This window comes from Pelobates fuscus, chromosome 3 (assembly GCF_036172605.1).
Source record: "Pelobates fuscus isolate aPelFus1 chromosome 3, aPelFus1.pri, whole genome shotgun sequence".
Classification (NCBI taxonomy): Eukaryota; Metazoa; Chordata; class Amphibia; order Anura; family Pelobatidae; genus Pelobates; species Pelobates fuscus.
In genome coordinates, this window is record NC_086319.1 from 257,440,657 (window position 1) to 257,465,042 (window position 24,386).

The 24,386-nt window shown below is 40.1% G+C and overlaps 1 protein-coding gene across 2 annotated transcripts in view; it reads right to left on the bottom strand.

Annotated features, from left to right (window-relative positions):
- Positions 1 to 12,833: 12,833 nt before the first annotated feature.
- MCOLN1 (mucolipin TRP cation channel 1) overlaps positions 12,834 to 24,386 on the bottom strand; it is a 33,188-nt gene continuing 21,635 nt past the window's right edge. For both annotated transcript variants that reach the window (XM_063448382.1, XM_063448383.1), the window contains exons 3-14: positions 20,150 to 20,317; positions 19,491 to 19,629; positions 18,855 to 18,921; positions 18,124 to 18,220; positions 17,782 to 17,881; positions 17,449 to 17,555; positions 16,964 to 17,113; positions 16,473 to 16,574; positions 16,037 to 16,159; positions 15,629 to 15,835; positions 13,650 to 13,780; positions 12,834 to 13,536 (exon numbers count right to left, since the gene is read on the bottom strand). In XM_063448382.1, coding sequence (XP_063304452.1) covers positions 13,500 to 13,536; positions 13,650 to 13,780; positions 15,629 to 15,835; positions 16,037 to 16,159; positions 16,473 to 16,574; positions 16,964 to 17,113; positions 17,449 to 17,555; positions 17,782 to 17,881; positions 18,124 to 18,220; positions 18,855 to 18,921; positions 19,491 to 19,629; positions 20,150 to 20,317 — 1,428 coding nt within the window. In that variant the 3' untranslated portion in view covers positions 12,834 to 13,499. The remainder of the gene's footprint in view (positions 13,537 to 13,649; positions 13,781 to 15,628; positions 15,836 to 16,036; positions 16,160 to 16,472; positions 16,575 to 16,963; positions 17,114 to 17,448; positions 17,556 to 17,781; positions 17,882 to 18,123; positions 18,221 to 18,854; positions 18,922 to 19,490; positions 19,630 to 20,149; positions 20,318 to 24,386) is intronic.

The window sequence follows — 24,386 nt, forward strand, 5'->3', positions numbered from 1 at the left end:
GTGGATTGTTTCCCACCTGGTTCGTATCCCGAACGAGGGCCTCCATTAGAATGTTCACGCCAATTAAGCAGAATGTTCGCACTCGCAACCTGGGTGTGAAACCGCAAGGGAAGTAATTAGTGAGTGCTTCCCCGGGTGGCCGCTGTTCGTACCAAGGCTAGAGTCCCTGAGATTGATGTGAGCACTCTTGGGGCACTGGCGAGTTTGGCTAGTTCAGAATAGCTCTTTTCCAGCTTTGCTGTGCCTGAGAGACAAAGGAAATTTTATTTTTTCCCACGCCTAGACTCCCAGTCACAGAGGCTCTTGGGAAGAAGACTCCTGGCAGTTGGTGTTGGGAACCATGGGGATTTAGTGGCAGGCTTCGAGGACAAAGTGAAAAGAGTCCCTTCCTGCGCTGGGACCCCAGGGAGTGGGAAGATCTTGGGGTGGGACCTTGTATGTGTGTGTGTGTGTGTGTGGTCAACCCCTTACACAAGATTATGTATAAAAGCTGTGTGCGGCCAATAAAGTGGTTGTTGTACCTCCAGGACTGTGTATCGTCCAGTTACTAGGGAAAGATGAGTCTCTTTGTATTTTAAATAGTTCCTGATCTGCTGAAGGAAGGGAATTAGTGGAGGTAACTGGTCGGATTACCCGTGGTCCACTACAATTAGCATAGGGTATGTGGTTTCTGCTATATCCTGTGAGTTTCCCTCACAGCACCACCTCCAATAGTAAGCACCAGGCCCAATGGGCTTTTAATCCAGCCCTGGCTGCCCTTATTAGCCAGGAATACAGAATATGTTATCATACTTATCATAATTATCTTTTCCTGGGTATTATTCATGGCAGCATCAGCAACCCTTTACTATTTTTTTTCAGAGATTTTAATGGGACTGTGGGGGTAGACTTACAGTTTTATTCTAATTCGTTAAATAAACACTACGGGAAGGAGCACTGCCAACAGAACTTCTGTACAGATTATACAGAGTATCCAGACTCTAATAAAGCATACTTCACCATAGAAGCCCTTTCTTGTCTGTTTATGCGTATGCACATTTGAGCATCCTCTGTTCCTGTACCTCAAACTTCTCTTATTAAAACTACTTGCTTGGTAGTTCACGTATTGCACAGCACTGTGGAATATATGGGCGGTTTACTAATGTGTGATGGATAGACTGTGGCCATAAAGGGATGACCTTAGCCTGCAACAGTACTCTAGTAGGCTGTGGCATTTAAATGTTTTTCAATATTAAAGGGACAGTATAGTCACCAGAACCATTGCAGCATTATGTAGTGGTTCTGGTGTCTATAGCATGTAATCGCTGCCTTTTTAGATAAAAGACAGTGTTTACATTGCTACCTAGTTACACCTTCAGTGGCAGTCACTCAAACTACCATTTGAGGTTCATCCTGGATCAGTGTCCAGCACATTCAATGTTTCCACACTCTGCACGAAGGCTCTGAATGTTCCCCATAGAGAGGCACTGATTCAATGCATATCTATGAAGAGATGCGGATTGGTGCACTGAGGCATTTTATCGCGATATGGCCCAATAGCCTATGTTTTCCTCTGATTGGCTGAGATCAAAATTGATGAGGCAGTGCCAGCCTCAGTGATAGTGGTGCGGCGTGGAAAAAAAGGTAAATAAAATCACCTTTAATCTTTGGAGAGAGGGGGCCAATGACCTAATTCTGTATTGCAGCACTATAGTGTCAGGAATAAGTTTGATTTCCTGATACTATAGTTTTCCTTTAAGAAGACTATTGTACACCAAGAAATATCCTCAATACCACGACATCACCAACAACAATTGTTGACAGAGAGCAGAATGGAAAAATGTTTATGCCAAATTCAAATCTTTCCATCATGGAGCTGCAGAAATGAAGACGTGAGGTTTCTCTAATATTCTACTATTTCATTTTTGCGTGTACTACTTAGGCTCAATAGTTTTCTTATTATAATATTATATCTTAGTATGGTCTTCTGCTACTGTAAGACCATCCACTTCAAGGTTCAACATATTGTGAGTTCAGAGATATTCTATGTAATGTCTCTTCCTGCCACTTTTCTGTCAACTTGAACCAGTCTCTCTCTTCTTCTCTGACATCTTGTGATCAAGACATTTTTGCCCACAGAAGAGCCGCTTGCACAATGTATTTTTTTTCCCCGCACCATTCTTACTTTAAATCCACCCAGTCCCCTGGGAGAGCTGGAGTGGATTACTTACCAGCGGTCCAGTGGGGCTGTTGCACGGCAGGCAGGGGGCAGACAGGCTCAGTAGGCGGAGAGGGAGCTTTAATCTTCCTGCTCAGCTCCCTCGCGCGCCGCTTAGTGATGCTGGGAGCCGGAATATGATGTCACTACGGCTCCCGGCTTCATTAAGCGGCGCGCGAGGGAGCTGAGCAGGAAGCGCTGAAGTGAGCATACTCCCTCGCTGCTCGCCGCAATAGAAGCTGCTGCCCGCCTCGGATTGGGGAGGTGGGGGGGGGGTGAAAAGTGGCCAGCTGGCCAGCTCTTGAGCCCCCAGGACACGAGACAAACAAGGCATCCGCCTGGGCTTTTGGGGCTGCTTTTTTTGGCGCACCCTGCAAAGTGTCGCCCAATGCAAATGCCTTGTTTGCCTCGTGTAAGATACTTCGCTGCTGCAATCCATGAACCAGTTTAGTAGCTCTTCTCTGAACTCTCTCTAAAGTATCAATATCCTTTTCTTCACCTCCAGATTCTCATTCCACCAAAAGACATCCACAGGTCAGGGTTTAAGAAATTTGAAGAAAATTTATTTAAAATAAAAATACAAATATATTTGAATATATAAGCAGTTACCAATTCAGCATAGGATATAAATGCAGAAAAAGGTCCTACGCGTTTCGTTCGTTACGAACTTCCTCAGGGACCGCAATAAAATAATCACTATGTAAAAAAACAGAGTACAAAATGAACATGTCCTAAGAATAACCCCCCTCCCCTGTGTCCTTAAATAGGGCTAATCCCTTGAGTCCATTGGTGGATGCAGTGGGTGTGGATCCTTTTTCTTCTTTGATTGGAGCAGAGAATCACCTCCATCAGCTGTTTCTCACTCTTCTAATCCGAAAAAAGGTGCCCTTTTTCGGCGAAAACCGGAAGTAGTCATCATTGCCGAAACCGGAAGTGACGTCACGGGCGTTCCAATATGCGTTCCAACAGCATCATCTCCATAGCAACCAGACATGATGGTCTCAATCATAGTGTGTAATACAAAAGGAAACTAATTATAGCTCCAAGGTTCTGCTAAAGAAAGGAATGTTAACCAGGTGTCTTTGAGATTGCTTTCAAAACATACTGAATGATAGCAGCACATGTTAAATTGCATTGATCACTATTTTAGTCATAAAAAATTATAGATATATTAAATCAGAAAAAAAATGAAAATAAAATAAAGTAATCTTATATAAATACACTAAATTTTTTTTTACAAAGATAAAGTGCATATGAAAAATTATTGCTATTACATAAATCTGTAACTAAGTCTATACACACCCTTAAAGTAACTAATAACCATTTTAAGATAAAAAATAAAATGTGCAAAAAAATGTATTTAACAATATAGGTGCATAAACCTTCCCCATAGGGGTTAGTCCTCAACTGTAGAAAGTGTCCCACAATGGGGACAAGCACACATACCTAATCTATCCAAGCAAAATCAATATCAAATATTACTAGGACCATATTAGTCCAAAAAACAGGATAGATCAATGTCGATATTTAAACCCCTTGGCGTGAGGGTTCGTAGTTTATGAATCCAGAAAGTCTCCCTCTGGGCTAGTCTCTGGACTCTATTTCCCCCACGCCAAAAAGGGGATACCTTTTTAATTCCCAGACACTTAAAATCTTTAAATGTAGAGGAGGGGCATTGTATGCAGTGGGCAGGGACTGAGTGTGTCAGTAATACCTTTTTGATATTGTTGAGATGTTCTAACAAATGGACCTTTAAAATCCTCTTGGTCCGTCCCACATACTGTATGCCACACAGACATTGTAATAAGTATACCACAAAGTCCGTGTGGCAATTAATTTCATCTTTTAGTTGAAAATTCTCCCCCCTAACTGAACTCAAAAAAGAATGTGTATATGTAATTGATGCCGTAGCACAAGCTTTGCAGGAACCACAACCCTGAGAAGAACCTAAACGGGTAGAAGTTCTTTTATTGTCAACTCTTGGTGGTTTAATGGCATAGCTAGGTGCCAGCATATTCTTAACATTTTTATTTTTTTTATTTATAACTGTAGGATTATCTGATAAATGTGCTCCCAAAATGGGGTCCTGTAACAAAATAGGCCAAAGGCCCTGAAGACTTCTCTTAATTTTGTTATGATCAGTATTAAAGTGAGTGATAAATGACGAACGGAAACCTTTCCCAGTATCTGAAGGGCATAATTTATTCTCCAATAGAGTTTTCCTTTCCATATCACCAATTCTCCAGATCTCTCTCTCTAACTCCTTGTTATTATATCCTCTATCAACCAATTTATTTTTTACATGTAGCGATTGGGAATAGAAGTCTTGTATATCTGAACAATTCCGTCTTAGATGAGTAAATTGGCTTCTAGCAATTCCCTTAAGCCAGGGCTGATGGGGACCACTCTTACGGTGAACAAACCCATTACCATCTGTGGGCTTAAAGAAACATTTACTCCTAATGTATCCTGAATCGTGGGACAAGGTAAGATCAAGAAAATTGATCTCATCCTTGTTCCATACAGGAGAAAAAAACCAAATGGTACTCATTGGTATTCAAAAAATTAACATAATCCTGAAATAAAGTAAAAGACCCCTTCCAAATAATAATAACATCATCAATGTATATGCCCAAGAGTCACCATAATTTGTAAAGGATACCAAGTTTTTTCTCCAGTAGATGGAGAGTATCGAATGGGATCCAGAGTACAGTTGGGCCACACTCGATGTGACCTCTCTGTACACGGTGATTAGCCATAGATTGGGTCTAGAGGCGATTAATTATTTCATGGAACAAGATACGAAATTACCAGCTGATTTGAGGGACTTTGTTTTTTCCTCTGTTCAATTTATTTTACATCACAATTATTTTTTCTTTAATGGTGATTATTTTTTGCAAACCACGGGGATCGCCATGGGAACCAAGTTCGCCCCCAGCTATGCCAACATCTACATGAGGAGGTGGGAGGAGTTATTTGTGTGGTCAGGGCATGACTGGAGGTCGAACTTGGTCCTATGGCGGCGTTACATTGATGATGTTATTATTATTTGGAAGGGGTCTTTTACTTTATTTCAGGATTATGTTAATTTTTCTAATACCAATGAGTACCATTTGTTTTTTTTCTCCTGTATGGAACAAGGATGAAATCAATTTTCTTGATCTTACCTTGTCCCACGATTCAGGATACATTAGGAGTAAATGTTTCTTTAAGCCCACAGATGGTAATGGGTTTGTTCACCGTAAGAGTGGTCACCATCAGCCCTGGCTTAAGGGAATTGCTAGAAGCAAATTTACTCGTCGAAGACGGAATTGTTCAGATATACAAGACTTCTATTCCCAATCGCTACATGTAAAAAATAAATTGGTTGATAGAGGATATAATAACAAGGAGTTAGAGAGAGAGAGATCTGGAGAATTGGTGATATGGAAAGGAAAACTCTATTGGAGAATAAATTATGCCCTTCAGATACTGGGAAAGTTTTCCGTTCAGCATTTATCACTCACTTTAATACTGATCATAACAAAATTAAGAGAAGTCTTCAGGGCCTTTGGCCTATTTTGTAAAAGGACCCCATTTTGGGAGCACATTTATCAGATAATCCTACAGTTATATATAAAAAAAAAAAAAAAAAATTAAGAATATGCTGGCACCTAGCTATGCCATTAAACCACCAAGAGTTGACAATAAAAGAACTTCTACCCGTTTAGGTTCTTCTCATGGCTGTGGTTCCTGCAAAGCTTGTGCTACGGCATCAATTACATATACACATTCTTTTTCGAGTTCAGTAACGGGGGAGAATTTTCAACTAAAAGATTAAATTATTTGCCACACGGACTTTGTGGTATACTTATTACAATGTCCGTGTGGCATACAGTATGTGGGACGGACCAAGAGGATTTTTTTTTTTTTTTAATTCTTTATTTTTGAAGTGCGTATCGTAGTCACAGGCATACATATGGTACCCCACCGGCAATCCATATGCAGGTTCAAGACATTAGTTACAGTAGGGGGTAAATAGACAATGCACTTTTTTGTTATTTGTAAAGACGAAATATGCATGGAAAAACAGGCGTAGAAAACAGGCTTAGAAGACAGGCATATAAATCAGGCTGAGAAAACAGGCTCATAAATCAGTCATAGAAAACAGGCTTTTAAATCAGGCTTTTAAATCAAGCTATTAAATCAGGCTATGAAATCAGGCTTTTAACGACATGACATTAAGCATGCTAGGCTAGTAGTGAAAACGTCAGGTTTAGCCACGCTTAAATGTGTGATAAGTTGTATAGTATTATGCTATATAGACAGGCTAGTACATTTTACTTATAAGCGGTACATAGGCTAAATTTAAAGAGGTCGCTTTAGCACTATCCCCTCCGCCGACCGGGGTCACTCCTTCTGCCTCTTCGGGGAGTCGACGTCTTGACGGTCCCGGCACCTCATACACAGGGGGGGTCCCGTTCCTGTACGGTACCTGCTCTGCCCGTTTTGCGTGGCTGGGGGCAAATGTCCGCCAGAGCTGGTATCAGAGTATCGTCCAGCCATGTCCCTCTGAGTGTCTCGTTGGTGTTTCTGGGGCTGCAGCTGCATGCCAATAGGTTTTTCTCTTTTGGTCCTCTGAGGGTCTGGGTCAGCCATCGTGGTGTGCTTGGTGTCACTAGCTTGTGTTCGTCGGTTCGTGGGTCAGTTTGTCTCAGGGTGGGTGGGAGGTAGGTAAGAGGTCTGTCTCAGCGCCGTTTTAATCCCATTTGTCAGCATTCTTTGATGGTGATCAGCCGACATATCACTGGGGCCGGCTGTGATGTTGAAAGGCTTCTCCCTCGCTCCGCTTGCGGGTAGGTCGCGCACATGGCTGGTGTGTGGCGGCCATCTTGATGAGGAATGCCCTTCGGCATTCCTGCGGCAATGGTCTGCGGCAGGGTAGAGATTTGCATGCCTGCTTGCTGCACCTCTGGTTGCCCGTGCAGACCGGGATAACCCCCCCGGTCCAGAGGGGGGGGAGGCCAGGCACCGGCCGGAGACCCGGGCGAGCGGCCGTCTCGTCCCGGCTCAAGCTCCCATGTGCCCCAGGCCCTTATCGGGACGGTGCTGGCGGTCTTGCCGGGTGTCTCCGCGTACCTCTGCAGATGGGGGTCAGATTGGTTGCTGTTTCGCTAGCGGTTGTCGCCGATTTTCCAGTCCCGGAGCAGGAGCTCAGACAGACGCGTCAGGCCCCGCCCCCCCAAGAGGATTTTAAAGGTCCGTTTGTTAGAACATCTCAACAATATCAAAAAGGGATTACTGACACACTCAGTCCCTGCCCACTGCATACAATGCCCCTCCTCTACATTTAAAGATTTTAAGTGTCTGGGAATTAAAAAGGTATCCCCTTTTTGGCGTGGGGGAAATAGAGTCCAGAGACTAGCCCAGAGGGAGACTTTCTGGATTCATAAACTACGAACCCTCACGCCAAGGGGTTTAAATATCGACATTGATCTATCCTGTTTTTTGGACTAATATGGTCCTAGTAATATTTGATATTGATTTTGCTTGGATAGATTAGGTATGTGTGCTTGTCCCCATTGTGGGACACTTTCTACAGTTGAGGACTAACCCCTATGGGGAAGGTTTATGCACCTATATTGTTTAATACATTTTTTTGGTACATTTTATTTTTTATCTTAATATGGTTATTAGTTACTTTAAGGGTGTATAGACTTAGTTACAGATTTATGTAGTAGCAATAATTTTTCATATGCACTTTATCTTTGTGTATATAAAAAAAAATGTTGGTTTATTTATATCAATCTTATTATTGCGGTCCCTGAGGAAGTTCGTAACGAACGAAACGCGTAGGACCTTTTTTCTGCATTTATATCCTATGCTGAATTGGTGACTGCTTATATATTCAAATATATTTTTATTTTAAATAAATTTTCTTCAAATTTCTTAAACCCTGACCTGTGGATGCCTTTTGGTGGAATGAGAATCTGGAGGGGAAAAAAAGGATTGCTTGACCCCCCATTATACCTGGGGAGGCACCCTAAGAGCGCTTATACCTACTTCTATCTAGTGAGTGCAACTGATTGCTGCGCACAGTATAACATATTTGTTACAATATTACACTGTTTTCTTTTTGTTCTATGTTTTCTCTGTAGATTTACACAGTTATTTCCTGAATTGCTTTTGTTGTGGTTTCCTATATATGATATATGTAGTTTTTTGGGTAACGACCTGCGGAGGCTGTTATACATAATTTAAAGCTAAGTAACATTGTTTATTATATCTTATTCATTTTTTTTATACTTTTGCACTCTTTGTACTCTTTGGTGATATATTTGTTTGCTACTGTTGCATATCTTAATATCATCAGCAAAAATACATACCTTACCACCATCAAGACCTTCTGCAATATCATGAATAAAAATATTAAAGAGAATGGGTCCAAGTACAGATCCCTGAGGTACCCCACTGGTGACAAGCCAAGGCTTTGAATATACTCCATTGACTACAACCCTCTGTTGCCGATCACTCAGGCACTGCCTTACCCATTCAACAATATTGGAATCCAAACTTAAAGATAGTTTGATAAGCCTTTTATGTGCAACAGTGTCAAAAGCCTTACTGAAATCTAGGTACGCGATGATTTTTTTTTTTTTTTTTTTTTTTTTACATTTTAAGCTTTTTTTTTTTTTTTTTTTTTTTAATTCTTTATTTTTGTAGTGCAGGTGATTACAGAACAAAGTCATGCGCCACAACAGCGCGCATTAGCATTTGAGTGTCGGGTAAACAGTGGCATGAAAGGTTTTGCACATTTTTTGTAAAAGAAACATAAGTAAAACAGACATTCGTGGCTAGTCGTGTGTAAATTAATTGCAGTAACTGTAACAGGTTATTCCCAATAGCATCGTCGTCGTCAGGATGCCACACCGGCATGTTCAGACAGGTACATGTAGCGTAGTGGGTGGCATGTATTTTTATGTAGGTAGGTTTGCGTGCATTGTGGTACTAGACGGCCTGACCTGCCACGTCAGCTGGTACAGACCCAAAGTGTAAGTAATAGACAAGGACATGGCAAGCAGAGTCCTGTTCTTCTATGGGAATGGCCTAACATGGCTAGCGTGGCCTCAGTTTAGGGCGATAGGTGTGCTTGATAGCGGGGTCTCCAGGGGCCTAAGGCCGTACTAGCAGGTAGTTGTGGCAGAAATTTTGCGTGTAGGACGCATGTGTAGGGGTCTCATTGAGTTCCCTCATTCGAATAGGGAGGCTTGTGTGGCGTAGTCCCTACACATGTGAGTAGATAGATCCCCTTCCTGGGACTATACAGAGGAGCGGTGGCTTTCTTCTTATGTTAGGGAGGGGATAGGGGGTCTCTGACGTCGTATTCGGTCTGGTCCCCCATTACTACGGGTGTCTCGTGGATCTAAGTGGTGGGTCTGATGTGGGGACACCCATACATAGCAGGTTATGTGTGGTGGAGGGGCATATTGAAACAGGGTGTATAGAGGTGTATCAAAAATAAGCGTCAGCAAAGAGAAAATAATAAACAATAAACATTTAGCAATGGCTTAGGTCTAGATACGTGACCCAATGTGTTCAGTCTGTGAACTTGTTATGCAGCAGAGAGTCCAGCCACTAGAGTGGCGTTTTGCAGGTTTCTCCACCAGCTTGCAGTTTGCGTTGCGCCGAGCGAGGGGTGAACTCCCGGATGGTGGAGGGGTTTATGCCCGCCAGACCCGTTGTGGTAGATCTCGCTGGTCCGTGCAGGTTTAGGCGTTGCAGATGTTGGTCCAGCTCTTGAAGCGTTGTTGCCCTGTATGTCTCGCCCTGATGGGTGAATGATATGATTTTCGGGAACCCCCAACGGTAAGGAATGTCCTTAGCCCTTAGTGTTTGCAGTAGTGGCTGTAGGGTCTTGCGCCAGGCGATGGTGCCTCTGGTGAGGTCCGGGTACAGAGATAGGGTAGACCCCTCAAACACCAGGGGAGTGTGTCCTCGGGTAGCCGCCCGGATCGAGATTTTTTCGTGGAGCGTTTGAAACCTGATGATCAGATCCGCCGACGCCTCCGCTGGTGCGTTAGGTGGCTTTGCTATTCGGAACATGCCCTCTGGCTTGATCGCCTTGGCTTGTTTTGGCGGCAGCAGGGTACTTAGCAGGCGTCTGATATAATGTGGAAGGTCGGTCGGACTCACAGAGTCTGGGATGCCCCGTATTTTCAAGTTGGTGCGCCTTCTGCTTTCCTCTTGGGCTTCCATTCTGTCCGCTGTGGCTTTTTGCCTCTGTTGGATCTCTGCCAGTGTGCGTTCCACAGCCGCAAGCCGTGAATCCTGTGTTTCTGCTTTTACTTCCAGGAGGGTTATTTTTTGTACCGCTCCATCTATGGCGTCCTTATAATGGGCCATGTCCGCTGCTATATTAGCTCTCAGTTCTGAGAGCATGTCCTTTAGTTGGGCAGCCGTGACCGGGTCCCCGGCAGCCGGAGGCCTGACTGCTGGCTCCGATGGCTGGATTTTCGAGGTCCCCATGCCAGGGATGTTAGAGAGATCCTCAGAGGAATATGAGGAGCCGTCGTCTCCCGACGCCATTTTGTCCCATGCTTGCCGCTGCGGGCCTCGCAGCATCTCACCGATGTCGTGGCAAAAGGGGCCTCTATCCGCCCTCTGCTTTTTGTTTTTCCGACCCATCTCACACTTATGCAGGTATGTGTTAGCTTGGTACCGGTTCCTGGCTCTTTTCAGTTCTTTTAGTGCTGTAATTTAGTACCGAAGCCCGGAGCTCGGGAAAAGTGTGGCCTCTCCGCTCGGCTGCTAGCTCCGCCCCCCCCTGATCTATTATTTTAGTTACCCAAACAAGAAAAAAATGAATAAGATTAGTTTGGCATGATCTTCCTGAAGTAAACCCATGTTGTCTCTGATCTTGAAATCCATGTGTTTTTAGATGTTCAACAATCCTACCCTTAAACATGGTTTCCATTACTTTCCCCACTATTGAAGTAAGGCTTACTGCCCTATAGTTGCCCGACTCCTCCCTACTACCTTTCTTGTGAATGGGCACAACATTCATTAACTTCTAATCTTCTGGGACTACTCCTGTTAAACAATGATTGGTTAAATAAATCTGTTAATGGTTTTGCTTGTACACCACTAAGCTATTTTAATAACTTTGGGTGTATTTCATCAGGTCCCATTGACTTATTTGTCTTTAATTTTGGCAGTTGAAATAGAACCTCTTCCTCTGTAAACTCATTTGTCCTAACTGAGGCCCATTTCCTTTATTTTCATCTGTGAATACTGAAGAAAAATATCATTGAGGCAATCAGCTAGATCCTCTTCTACATAAAATTTATTCTTTTATTTTTAATCTAACTAATCCTTGTTTTACTTTCCTTTTCTCATGTATGTATCTAAAAAGGTTTTGTCCCCTTTTTTCACTGACTGCTATTTTCTCTTCTCCTCACGCTATCAGTGGCAGACATCTCCTCGTCAAGCGAACATGTCGCCCCTGGCAAGGCACATCTATGCTGGAAAGTTATGTATATCCAATGGGCATAGGCTAACAAGAATAAATTCAATGGACATGTAGTCCGGTCCCCACACTACACATCTCGAGGGACATTGTCACTGTTGGCAGCAAGGCTCCGATACTTACCTCCAGTCCAGTTCATATCTTAGTTTAGCTTACATGTACAAGCATATACCATGCTGTATGATTTTATCTTTGAATTCTAAGCAACTTATTTCCTCTTGCATTACTTAAGCCTGCATAAGTCTTAATACTCCTCTCTTAGCATGTTTGACCTGTGATTCACTACCTAACATCATTTACCTTATCCTCTGTAGGCCTAAGCATGATAACCTTGATATTATAAAAAAACAAAAAAGTGCATTTACTCAGACATGTCATGTACTCTATCAGTGAATACTTTTTGTGAAACCTTTGCACTGTCTGTGTTTATATGTGAAATTTGCAAAGCACTACAAAAATAAAGAATTTAAAAAAAAAAAAAAAGGATAATTTGTCCAAAAGAGCAGTTCTTCACCCTACCCTAAGTCTCTGCTAGTGTTTGGGTGAGATAGCTACAAGTAGGCTGCCCCCGAGGACAGTCACCTAAACAGCCACTATAGATTTAGCAATACACATTTGTATTGCCTACGCTACAGTGTTCCTTTAATTATGAAAAGCCAATTATTAATTGCAACTAATGGATTTTTAAGTCTATTTATATTTTTAATAAAATATTTTAAAAAGACAAAAAACTTTATTACTTACAAGACAATTTTTTTTTTAATTGTATTCTCAAATATTTATAGATCTTAAATAGAGAAACTCTTGCAAACTATATAATAAAGCTAAGATATCTGTATTGTTAACCATGCTAAATTCTAGGCTTTAATACGTTATAGTGGTAAATAGGGGGGACCAGTTGCGGTTACAATTTATTAACATTCCTGTTTATATTTAAGATCCCTAGGCAGAAAAGTTGATGTTAAATGTATTGTAATGAAAAGCTATTTAAACTTCCCAGATGTATCCGTTTTACTGAGGCTTATGCACTCTTCTACTTCTATACAAAATCGGCTACAGTGATATTTAAATCATATCATATCTTTACTGTAAAGCAATTACATTTTAATAAAAACTAGAGACTGTTTGAGAAAGTTTTGTGACACGTTTTATTCAGAAAGGAAAAAAAAAACCTTAAAAAATATTTAAATAAATAAAAAAAAATCAACAAAAAGTGTCACATATATGAAACATGATTGGCCACAGTAATATTTCTAAGTATAACTGTGTGTTTGGCAGTCTCTATGCTCTCATTCTGTATGCATTCATAGCAATGTTTCACATGATCACTCACATTCACAGTAATTTATCACACACACACACACACACACACACACACGCAGCCGTACACACCACACATTTCCCACCAGGGTGCAGACTAACACCCATTAACCCTTATAATCAATCCCTCTTGTATTGGCCATTCTATTTTCCCCTCACAGCCTCCTATGGTGACCATCCAATGGCTCTTTTGAAAACTTCCTCCCTCCCCATCTACTTTATTTAAAAGAAAAAATATAAACATAAGATCTCATAAATAAAACCAGGTTCCATGGATTGTTCCAGCCTGCACATGCTAGGTAGTGTTAACATGAATAAAATAACATGCCTCCTTCACTTGTAGAGGTGAGAGGTGTAGGCCAAATTTTAAAATATAAACGGAATAGATTTTAAACAGTCTTTAAAAACGGAATTAAAAGCGTCATCTCCGTTGTGTGCAATTCAGGCATCCATTTCCAATCCGGATACACAGGGAACTTAGTTAATTATCACAGCATCATCATCCCCAGGTTGTCTGAAATGCAGAGAAAAAAAGGAAGGATTTAGAAGTCAGGCAAGAGACAAGTAGAGGAGCGAGTCAATGAATGAGATGGTATACAAGGAGAAAGACAGACAACGTATACTCACGTTTTACAGCAGCATAAAATGGAACAATCTGTAGTGCTGGTAGAGCGGAATTTTCCAGAGCTAGGGCTGTCCTTACACTCTGCTATATATTGATCAAGAGCAGTGATACTGTCATCGCCCATGTTCTGACACTGAAAAAGACAGAAGACCCATCAAGCATATATACCTGGGAGCCTTTTGATGCCATTTTCCCTTAAACCAAAACACATTTCTGGGTATATAAATAGATCATTTAGTCATGAGGAAAAACATAAGGTTTTTTTTTCCACTAAACACCGAATTGCAGTGAACTGAAAATCATATTGCATTATTTAAGGCTAAAATAGCCAAGTTGCGAAAAACGTATTTTTGCTGAAATTTTACAATTCAGTATACAATTTACTACAATACACAGTTCCTTTTTTTTATATATTAAACAGGGAATGGTGGTGGTGAATGAGGAGGGCATTAAATTCAAATACATAATTTTTTTGTTAGTATCAGTTTTATTATCGTTGGCTTATTGAGATCCAAAGCACAGTACAAAAAAAAATAAAAAATAAGTTTGGGTGGCATGGTCTTGAAGGAGAGGTACTAACAACAAATGATGTATTTAAATGTAATGCCCTCCCCGCCACCTTATTTGTTCCACATTGATTTTATAGTCTGTAAATCTCTTTAATGTTGCTTTAAAAGTCTTCCTTGAGATGGATTCGGCAATACAATGCATATGCTCAAGTGTGTGCATTCAAAACATTGCATGCATAGGGATTTCCCATTCATATCGGCTGGAAACTCAGTCGAGAGAAACATTGCACATGTTCTGTAGTAAAAATGTACTTTGTATTTTCAAACCTGAAAATCCATTAGAAGAAATAAATAAATAAAGGTAGTAGAACAAACATTTGTATCCTGCATTGAATGAATCAGATTCTGGGAGGAGATAAATGCTATGATTTATATGGATTTCCTCTTTAAAGCATATATCAGTATGGAGTTTATTTACTAGACCACAAATTGGGGAGAATTTATGAAGTAACTGAAAATTGCCTTCTGAGCTTCTTCCTCCTCCCTGATCTTGGCAACAACACTGAATTAAAAAAACAGGTCCTGTGCTCAAACTCCCACTACTCTTGGGTGGAAGCAACAACCACAGTACACATCAGCCCCAATACATACAGAAAAAAAAAACAAAGAAAAACGCTACCTGTGCTCTTCCCAAATCCCTATGCATATTTAAACAAAAAAAGAGGTTCTTTAATTGCTCCAATGGCCATGAGAATTGAGAACACTGAATTGCCTGTTAAATCTTCCAGGGAATGGTGTTAAACTGCTGCTCATATACCATAAACTATGGGTAAGAAAAGCAAGAAGCTCAAAACCTTCCCAGGTGAGAAATCCTGCTCCATCAGTAATTTACTGCTGACAAGGCTTCAGCCATAGATGGCGGTTCAACCGGATCCACACTGTACATAGCTCTCTGAGGAATAGGTCCTTGGTGACCCTGAGGAGTTTCTTGTTAGGGTTGGGGAGAATCAGTATACTCACCTAACACTCTCCAGTGACTAAAGGTGTCATTATGGACTTGATGAAAAACATACGGTAATTTTTAATGTAGATTTGACGGTGGTGAGGAAAAAGATTACCACTGTAACGGCTAGAGTTTTTGTAATAGGTGGCTGCTTTGAGAAGCAGCTGTCCGATATAAAATTCTAAATAAATTGAAAAAGGAAATAAAAAAAAAAATAATCCCACACACCATCAATAACCCCCTGTCTCCTCCACCAACTGTAGAGATCTGGTGCTTAAGAGCCCATATCCAGAGTTTCAGTCACCAAAACAGCAATACCTCCGACTTTAACTTAATAAAATAAAAGTTAAGATTTTCAGAGCATCACTTTATTGCCTTGGTTCATGAACTGTGGGTTAGGTGCAGGTCTAAAATTACTAGTTTGCCTCTGTGATACCAATCATTTTGACATGCCACAACGGACACTCACCTTAATGGTTTCATAAGCTCCTGTGATTAGTGCTATGAAGAGGCTGAGGACCATATATATAAAAAGGCTGATGAAGGTATAAAGATACAGCTGACTGAACAACCACACCAAGTTGCTGCTCTGCTGCATCTCAGAAAAGGTTACAAACATGTCATCGCCATTAATGAGTGAGAAGAGGCACTCCGATACCATGGACAGAGAGCGGAACTGGAAGGAAAAAAAATAAAAAATAAGATGTTTAATGGAATAGAGTATAAGTATGGTAAGTGAAGTTTATGCATACAAAACAAAATGATCTTAGAACATCAAGAACAGAGATGCAAAAATAAAATTATATATATATATATATATATATATATATATATATATATATATATATATATATAATTATATCTAAACAAGGCTAACCTTGACATGATAGGGTCCAAGCACAATCCAGCCGCAGAAACAATATCCCAGATAGATGACTGCAGCACAGCAGCAGAATCGGATCACATTGGGGAGAGCAACCCGTAAGGTGACAATCAGGATCTGTAGGAAACAAACACAGGAAGAAAAAAATAAATAATTTTTTTTTAAAAGTTAGCACCTTGTCTGGCTATGGAACACCTATGGGATTAGGTAGCAGCACTTTGCATTTATAAGGGTACCATTAAGTTAAATCTATATTTGGCAAAAAACTTACTGAGAGGTCTAGAGCCGGGGTGTCAAACTGATAAGCTATACATTATAGAGTTGTAGACCAGTAACTGCTGAAAGGCTGCAGGGCACACCCTGGAACAAACATCAGCTCTACGACTTCTTATCTCTGCTGTACAACGTGTTTATACTACTATGTACTTACATTATACTTTTGGAAAAAGCTGAGGTATCTGATCACACCCACCCACACAAGCAGGGTGGAGGTGCCCAGTAAAATGCTGCAGACATCATAACTGGCGAATGTCTGAGGAGAGAAACAAATACGGCACAATGAGAGACTGCAACAAGAAATCTAAAATGCCAGTTACATTTTTTTTTTATTTTGTATTTTTTTTTTAAACACGAATTTACGCACAAACTACGGTAACATGAACAGATTTTGGGGCTTATGAACTAAATATTGGATAGAGAAGGGAAAAGCAAATCATAAAAAAGACAATGAAGCTGAAAAAAAAATAAAGAACATTTTTTTTTTAATTTAAGCACAGGAGAGAATAATTTCTAGCCAAATTAAAAAAAAAAAAAAAAAACACACAACACAGAACATAAGCTTATTGGAAATAATTGGTAGATAAGCAATAAGCTACAAACCGGTCAAACCTTCCATTGCAAATCAGGGCTATTGATATTTACCTTAGACTCAATACCAATTTTCATGAATGTGCCAGACACAGTGAGGATGTCACTAATAATGAGTAGCATGTACCAGCCATTCACAAACTCCAAACGGTCCGAAAGCGAAACAGTCAGAGCGTGGTGGGTACGCACAAATCCAGCAAATTCCTGTAGGAAGAGTGCACATTCTTTACTGGCTAATTAGACAGACATCAGTCAACTTATTGGTAGAATGTAACAATCAATATTGTAAGCCTCAAAAACACTTAATATAAAAAACAAGTGTGTAATATTAATTCTACAAGCAATAACACATTCTAAATAATGTCAAGCAAAGGAGACAATAGGTTTTAATCTTTCTAAGTAAAATACTTTAACATAACAATAATAAAAACATGTCCTGCATTCCAGAAAGGGTTTTGAACCTATGCAGCAATTCTGACCTAGCAGGAAGTACTTCCCGTTTTACTAAACTTAGCTGTCTATGCACATAACTGACTTACGTTTTGTAATCGTAGGCCCCGTACGATGGATCGGCCGCACAAAATAAAGGAGAGGATGCAACAAATAACCACAAAGATATCAAATGCCAGTCGATAGTGATTGTCAGCTGTTGGAAAGAAGAAGTTTACTTACAACATGCAACGCTAGAAAGTGGATGTGTGTTACATGAAGCCTTGCAGGACTGGTACACATACACAGCAATACAGAACTACAATATGCACAGCATTACCAAGGACATTGTATACAACTAAAATCCAGCTGTAGATAATATAACTGTTTACTGTAAGGACACTGCCACCCCAACATGGCCAAGGATATAAAGAAGAACTCACCTCTGCCATATACACTGGGATCCTTGCACTCCTTAATAGTTGCCTCGTTGCCCAAATTAATTTTGACTCTCCCACTGTGTGCTTGGTTATCAAAAAGAATCTGAAAAAAAATATATAGATTTTGCAGAGTTCATGGAGGTTCAACCAATCAAGCAAACCATTAATTTTTCATTCTTTACCCTTCCTCATCTCCCTTTTTTCAAAATATACCCAAGCTCTGAAGCACGACCCTCACTATTTTTTACCACCCACCTCCCAATGTTTCACCCGTTGTCTTAAATCACCCTGTGTACACCCAAGAACAAACAAACATTCAGCTATTCCTCGTTCAATTTTACTCACTGTGATTGTAAACGTGTAACAGTCTGGAATCTCATTATTAATGATTGTCTGAATATTAATTGCCTTTAGTTGAAACTGAACAGTTATATTTATTAATCTGAAAGAGAGAAAATCAGAGACATTAAGGATATCCTTCGTAGAGCATCAGTTTAGATGACAATTCTAGAAAGATAGCAATAAGGGAGATATTCTGCAGCTAAAAAAAAACTGTGGTTAAGCATCAGTGCTGTGATCCTATCAGTAAAACTGAACCATATGAGCCCTAAGACAAAATGCTTGCAAAATGTACACTTATGTAGTGTACATTAGATGTACATTGTTGGTATGTTCCCAGAGACAGAATCAATCACATTTAAAACCGGGGTTCCCGGTGGCTCATGCAGAAATGGCTCAGCCCGGCTACCAGAACATTATTAAACATACAATCCAGTAGGGTATGTGAATAGGTCCTTAGCCTGATGTCCACAATTTACAGCAGGACACCTGCCCCCACAAACATTTCACTGCCCTCCCAAACAGGGCTAGGCACCATGGTATTATGCATTTACATTCTAGTTAGTTAAAAAAAAAAAAAAATGTGAGGACTAGAAATCACAATGACTTTTCTGAAGCCTTCATAGGATTCTGAAAGTCTGAAAGTAAAATGATCTTTGAATCTGCTCTTTAGTGATGTCCAGCTGAATCTATACAAAGAGAGGTTGTAATAAAAAAAAATATGTAATTGTATTTACTTGTGAAACTTAATGGTAATGTTTCTGTAGTCTTGATTGGGGTCTAAAGGATCCAGAAATACACAATCTGCAAAGATATATAAAAATAAATAATAATAAAAAAAAAAAAGCAAATAATGTGAATTCTGCATACACACATTCCTGTGAAAACACAAATAATGCATATACACTTATTCTGCTCCACTCCTGGTTAGGAAACACATACACAGGCATATTGTAGTCTGTATTCTATCCACACTATTAAGACAGGTATATACACAAGTTTAGTGTGGAGTTTAAAATTATACAAAAGGTGTCTCCATATAGTCATTGCTCCAAATACATATAATATATGTATACGTCAGCTTCACATTCAAAACACACGCACATTTTACTATGTGCCGCAAATTATAGTTTCAGATGCCATAATAAATATAATAGACTGGACCACAATCATTGTAATATTTATGGAATGTGAGTGCTAGGTATGGGATGTTCCTTACGTGTACAGGATACTGTCTAGGCACAGACTCCGCGCAATGTTCACTGCTCACCATAAACAGTAGTTTCTAAACAACTTGAGGATATTTAGTCAGATAATTGATCATTCTTGACATATATGCATTATGCATGAAGCAGACACACAGAAACACATACCTGTGACAACCACTGGGTCAATATTAAAGGTGTCATTAGCAGGATCAATGTGGCCCTTGCGATAATACTGCTGGCACAGAGATAGAGTAGTGTCGGCATATGCATATCGAGCTATTGTTTGGTTCGGTAGAGACAGATACTGTGGGGACAAGGGTAGGATAGTAAAAAAATAAAAATAAAAAAAATAAATACACCATTGTGAAGACTTATAATATGAAGACACAAAAATAAACACTAATCTAATATGAATTATATGGAACCTGCATTTTTACACATTTCCAAAAAGACATGGAATGCATACAAATTGTTTTAGGATGCACTATATTATCAGAAAAATGCAATTGGCTCTGTAAGGCAAGAAGGAATTTTGATGCAGGGCGGACTAGAGGGAATGGCAGGATATTATCCACCGCAATAGATTTGTTATTGAATAGGGCTTCAGTTGCCAAATATCTAGTGGAGGTTAGAAAGAAAATGCACCACTGACAATAGGACAGCTCTGCTCTGATCTTAACACAACCTTTGGGGGGCATAGAAGGCAACATACACCTCCACAAGAATTACAGCACAAGATAACCTGGTTTGATCCATCTTAACATGATGTAAACTAAACTAAAGGTGAGTAATTCACCAAATATAAGACATTAAGGAATTCTCACCTGATCCACGGCATAGTATATGTACTGGTAGACATCATTCTGAGTGTACACAGAATAGGTTTTATCGGAATCATCTGCATAATCCTTTAAGAAAAGGTGTTTAAAGGCCACGGTATTTTCCTCTTTAAACTGTACAACCATCTGATTACTGAGCCCAAATAGAATCAACTGCAAAACAAAATAAAAACTGAAATCAGGAGAGCGAGTCTTTACAGATAAATCTAAAACAAAAGCTTTTTCAACAAGTTAATTCCACAGTAAATGAGTAAATATGACCAAATAATCTGATTTACTTGTGTTCAGTGTTTGTTCATAAAAGGAAGGACTACAGTTACACAACACTATCAACAGAGGTCCTTGTTTAACAGTGGGGAAAAAACAAAACTCAAAGAAGATTACGAATAATGGAGCTGAAAACCAGAATACAAAATGTATTTTACTTGTAAGTTATTACACAATGGTATGAAACCTGTATGTATTAGGCATTGGTTTATGGATGCATACCTCTGCTGCATCATATGTGCACCTAATGGCAGAATTAGGTTTAGGTCATGTGAGACTGAGTCAACAACATGGCAGTCTCATGTACAGTATGTAAGGATATCATGCCAATGAAAGGGGAGAACCCCAAGGTTTGCATGGCAATTCTCGAAAAAAAAAACGAAAAAAAAAACAGAAACAAACGCCATCTAGTAATATTACACGCATAATGCATTTCTGAAGAGGTTTTATTTTTTTTAGAATTCTATGCAAAGAATGTATGTATATGTAAATATTTTCCTCCATTTTAAAATGTGACTTAGCTACATAAAATAACATATTCAATGCACTATATTGACTTTTTTTATTAATATGCACCAGCAACAAACATTAGTAGTTACTCACATATTTTAGAATCAAAACTATGATGGAGTGTAAAATATTTGTCATAATGAATGCTACTTTAAAGCGGCATGGTCACCCCCCGAAGCACGGACTGTATCTTTGCCTCAGAATCACTACATTAAAGCAGCACGGTCACCCCATCCCCTCTCTACAAAATGAGTTTTATTATACGATAAGATCTTTATGATATAGACAGACTGACTGTGTTGGCACGTCACTGAACTTCCAACCCGGTCAAAATATATACTGGGACAAAGTAAGCACTACTTTGTTTCAGTATATTTCCTACACCTCAAAAAGCTTGACAATACGCGGAGCTACTGCCGTTAAGCCGTATAATTTACCCCATTCATCACTAATTTTGGCTGAAGGGAAATCAAGCGCTCTCTATGGAGGATCCTGCGGTCTTGCGGGATCCTCCATAGACCTCAATGCTTTAATCTTGCGTGCGTAAACACTGACGTGGGCTCTTGACAGCCGAAGTGCCAGGAGGTGAAGAAGAGTGGCAGGAAGAAACAGCAACACCCGTGAAATACAGGTTCTGGTAAGCAAGTCTCCCCTTCACCTGCCTACCCCAACCCGGTCTGATTTCTTCGCAGATTGTGCAAAGACCCCAGGATACAAATACTAAGGCTTTACTGCCCTAGTCACTGTATAGGTGACTGGGCCCCCATAGCCAGGGTTAAAAAGGTGAGTATACTTATCTTTTCTCCCTAATAGCACTGGTCTCCAGCATGCAGTTCTAACTATTTGGCTGAGATCATCGAGATTGATGATCTCAGCCAGTTCAATGCTTTCCCATAGGAAAGTACTGTGAGGCTAGTGCGAAAAAACACAGTCCTCGTCAATCAGACGGTTTCTGAGTTTTATTCCATTATATCAGTGGAAGCGCCTCTACTGGCTGTCAGTAGGAGAGCAAGTAAATGGGGTTAACCCTGCAATGAATATAAATGAAACCTTAAGAGACCAGAAGACAGGAAGGAAAACCTCAACTCTGTCGCCGACTCAAAAGGTGAAAAATGGTCACCTAGACTAGGTAAAGAGGGGATAACCCTCGGGAAAATGGCACAAAATATAAAGAAAAAATCTCCTAAGGTTGTCTAACTAAGGGACAACCATATGGAGAGGTACCCAGTCCAATTCCGTAAGTATGATAAGAAAAAAAATTATAAATAACTTTATTGTAGTAAATTGTATATAAAAGTACAAGTCTAAGTAGATAGAGAATTGCCCACCATCAGAAAATAGAAAAAGTGGCTAAAAATTAGCCTACTATGACTATATATATAGTCCTTCTAACCAGAAGGAAAAAATACTGAATAGTACTCGGGGTACTCCTGGAAAACCCACAGGGGTATATAACTCAGGACTCTATCTAACATAGAAAAAGGCACACAAAATTAAAACGTAATAACTAATGGAAAACGATCTCAATTAAAGGAGCCAAAGAGAACAGTGGGGAGACCAGGCACCATACAAAGGGTGGCTAAAGTAATAGCCTACCATGGAAAGTACTCACTTGCAAGACTCAAAAGGAAATGAGTACACTGGTGCTGGGACTAAAAACGCAATGAGAGGGGAGGGAGTATGAGAGGAGAGGGGTAATGTCAAAGTAATAAATGAGTAAATGACTAATATAAACAATCATGAAACATATATACCTCTCCCCCCACTTGCCAACTCCCACATAACCATCTCTGTGCTTAAGCCCTATGCTCCACAGATGACACCTTCGAGGGTGTCCTAATCTTAGCACAAAGCTACAGGAATAATGGAGAGACCAAGTGAAAAAATAGGCAGTGGCTAGACCGCCTACTAGAAAAGCTGCTACCTTTCAAAACAAGAAAGGAGATTAACTCACTAATGCTATGATATAGGGTATATAGAAAGACAGTGTGAGAGTAGTAGGAGAAATAGGGGAGAGAGGTTAAGTGAGGACGATAGGTATAAAACGACCAAAACTAATAAACCTCTCCCACCACTTGCAAACTCCTGACAAACAGTCTCACGCTGTGCTAGACCCTATGCTCCTAAGAAACACCTTCGAGGGTGTTCTAATCTTGGCTCAAGCTAATAATAGAGAGGGTCCAATAGTTACAAATAGTGTCAAATCATTAGTGCAGGGTGCTCAAGCGTGAGTAAAGTGAAGGCTAAAACCCGACGCGCGTTTCAGCGTGTTGCACACGCCGTCATCAGGGGTAACGCGTTACCCCTGATGACGGCGTGTGCAACACGCTGAAACGCGCGTCGGGTTTTAGCCTTCACTTTACTCACGCTTTAGCAACCTGCACTAATGATTTGACACTATTTGTAACTATTGGACCCTCTCTATTATTAGCTTGAGCCAAGATTAGAACACCCTCGAAGGTGTTTCTTAGGAGCATAGGGTCTAGCACAGCGTGAGACTGTTTGTCAGGAGTTTGCAAGTGGTGGGAGAGGTTTATTAGTTTTGGTCGTTTTATACCTATCGTCCTCACTTAACCTCTCTCCCCTATTTCTCCTACTACTCTCACACTGTCTTTCTATATACCCTATATCATAGCATTAGTGAGTTAATCTCCTTTCTTGTTTTGAAAGGTAGCAGCTTTTCTAGTAGGCGGTCTAGCCACTGCCTATTTTTTCACTTGGTCTCTCCATTATTCCTGTAGCTTTGTGCTAAGATTAGGACACCCTTGAAGGTGTCATCTGTGGAGCATAGGGCTTAAGCACAGAGATGGTTATGTGGGAGTTGGCAAGTGGGGGGAGAGGTATATATGTTTCATGATTGTTTATATTAGTCATTTACTCATTTATTACTTTGACATTACCCCTCTCCTCTCATACTCCCTCCCCTCTCATTGCGTTTTTAGTCCCAGCACCAGTGTACTCATTTCCTTTTGAGTCTTGCAAGTGAGTACTTTCCATGGTAGGCTATTACTTTAGCCACCCTTTGTATGGTGCCTGGTCTCCCCACTGTTCTCTTTGGCTCCTTTAATTGAGATCGTTTTCCATTAGTTATTACGTTTTAATTTTGTGTGCCTTTTTCTATGTTAGATAGAGTCCTGAGTTATATACCCCTGTGGGTTTTCCAGGAGTACCCCGAGTACTATTCAGTATTTTTTCCTTCTGGTTAGAAGGACTATATATATAGTCATAGTAGGCTAATTTTTAGCCACTTTTTCTATTTTCTGATGGTGGGCAATTCTCTATCTACTTAGACTTGTACTTTTATATACAATTTACTACAATAAAGTTATTTATTATTTTTTTTCTTATCATACTTACGGAATTGGACTGGGTACCTCTCCATATGGTTGTCCCTTAGTTAGACAACCTTAGGAGATTTTTTCTTTATATTTTGAACCCTGCAATG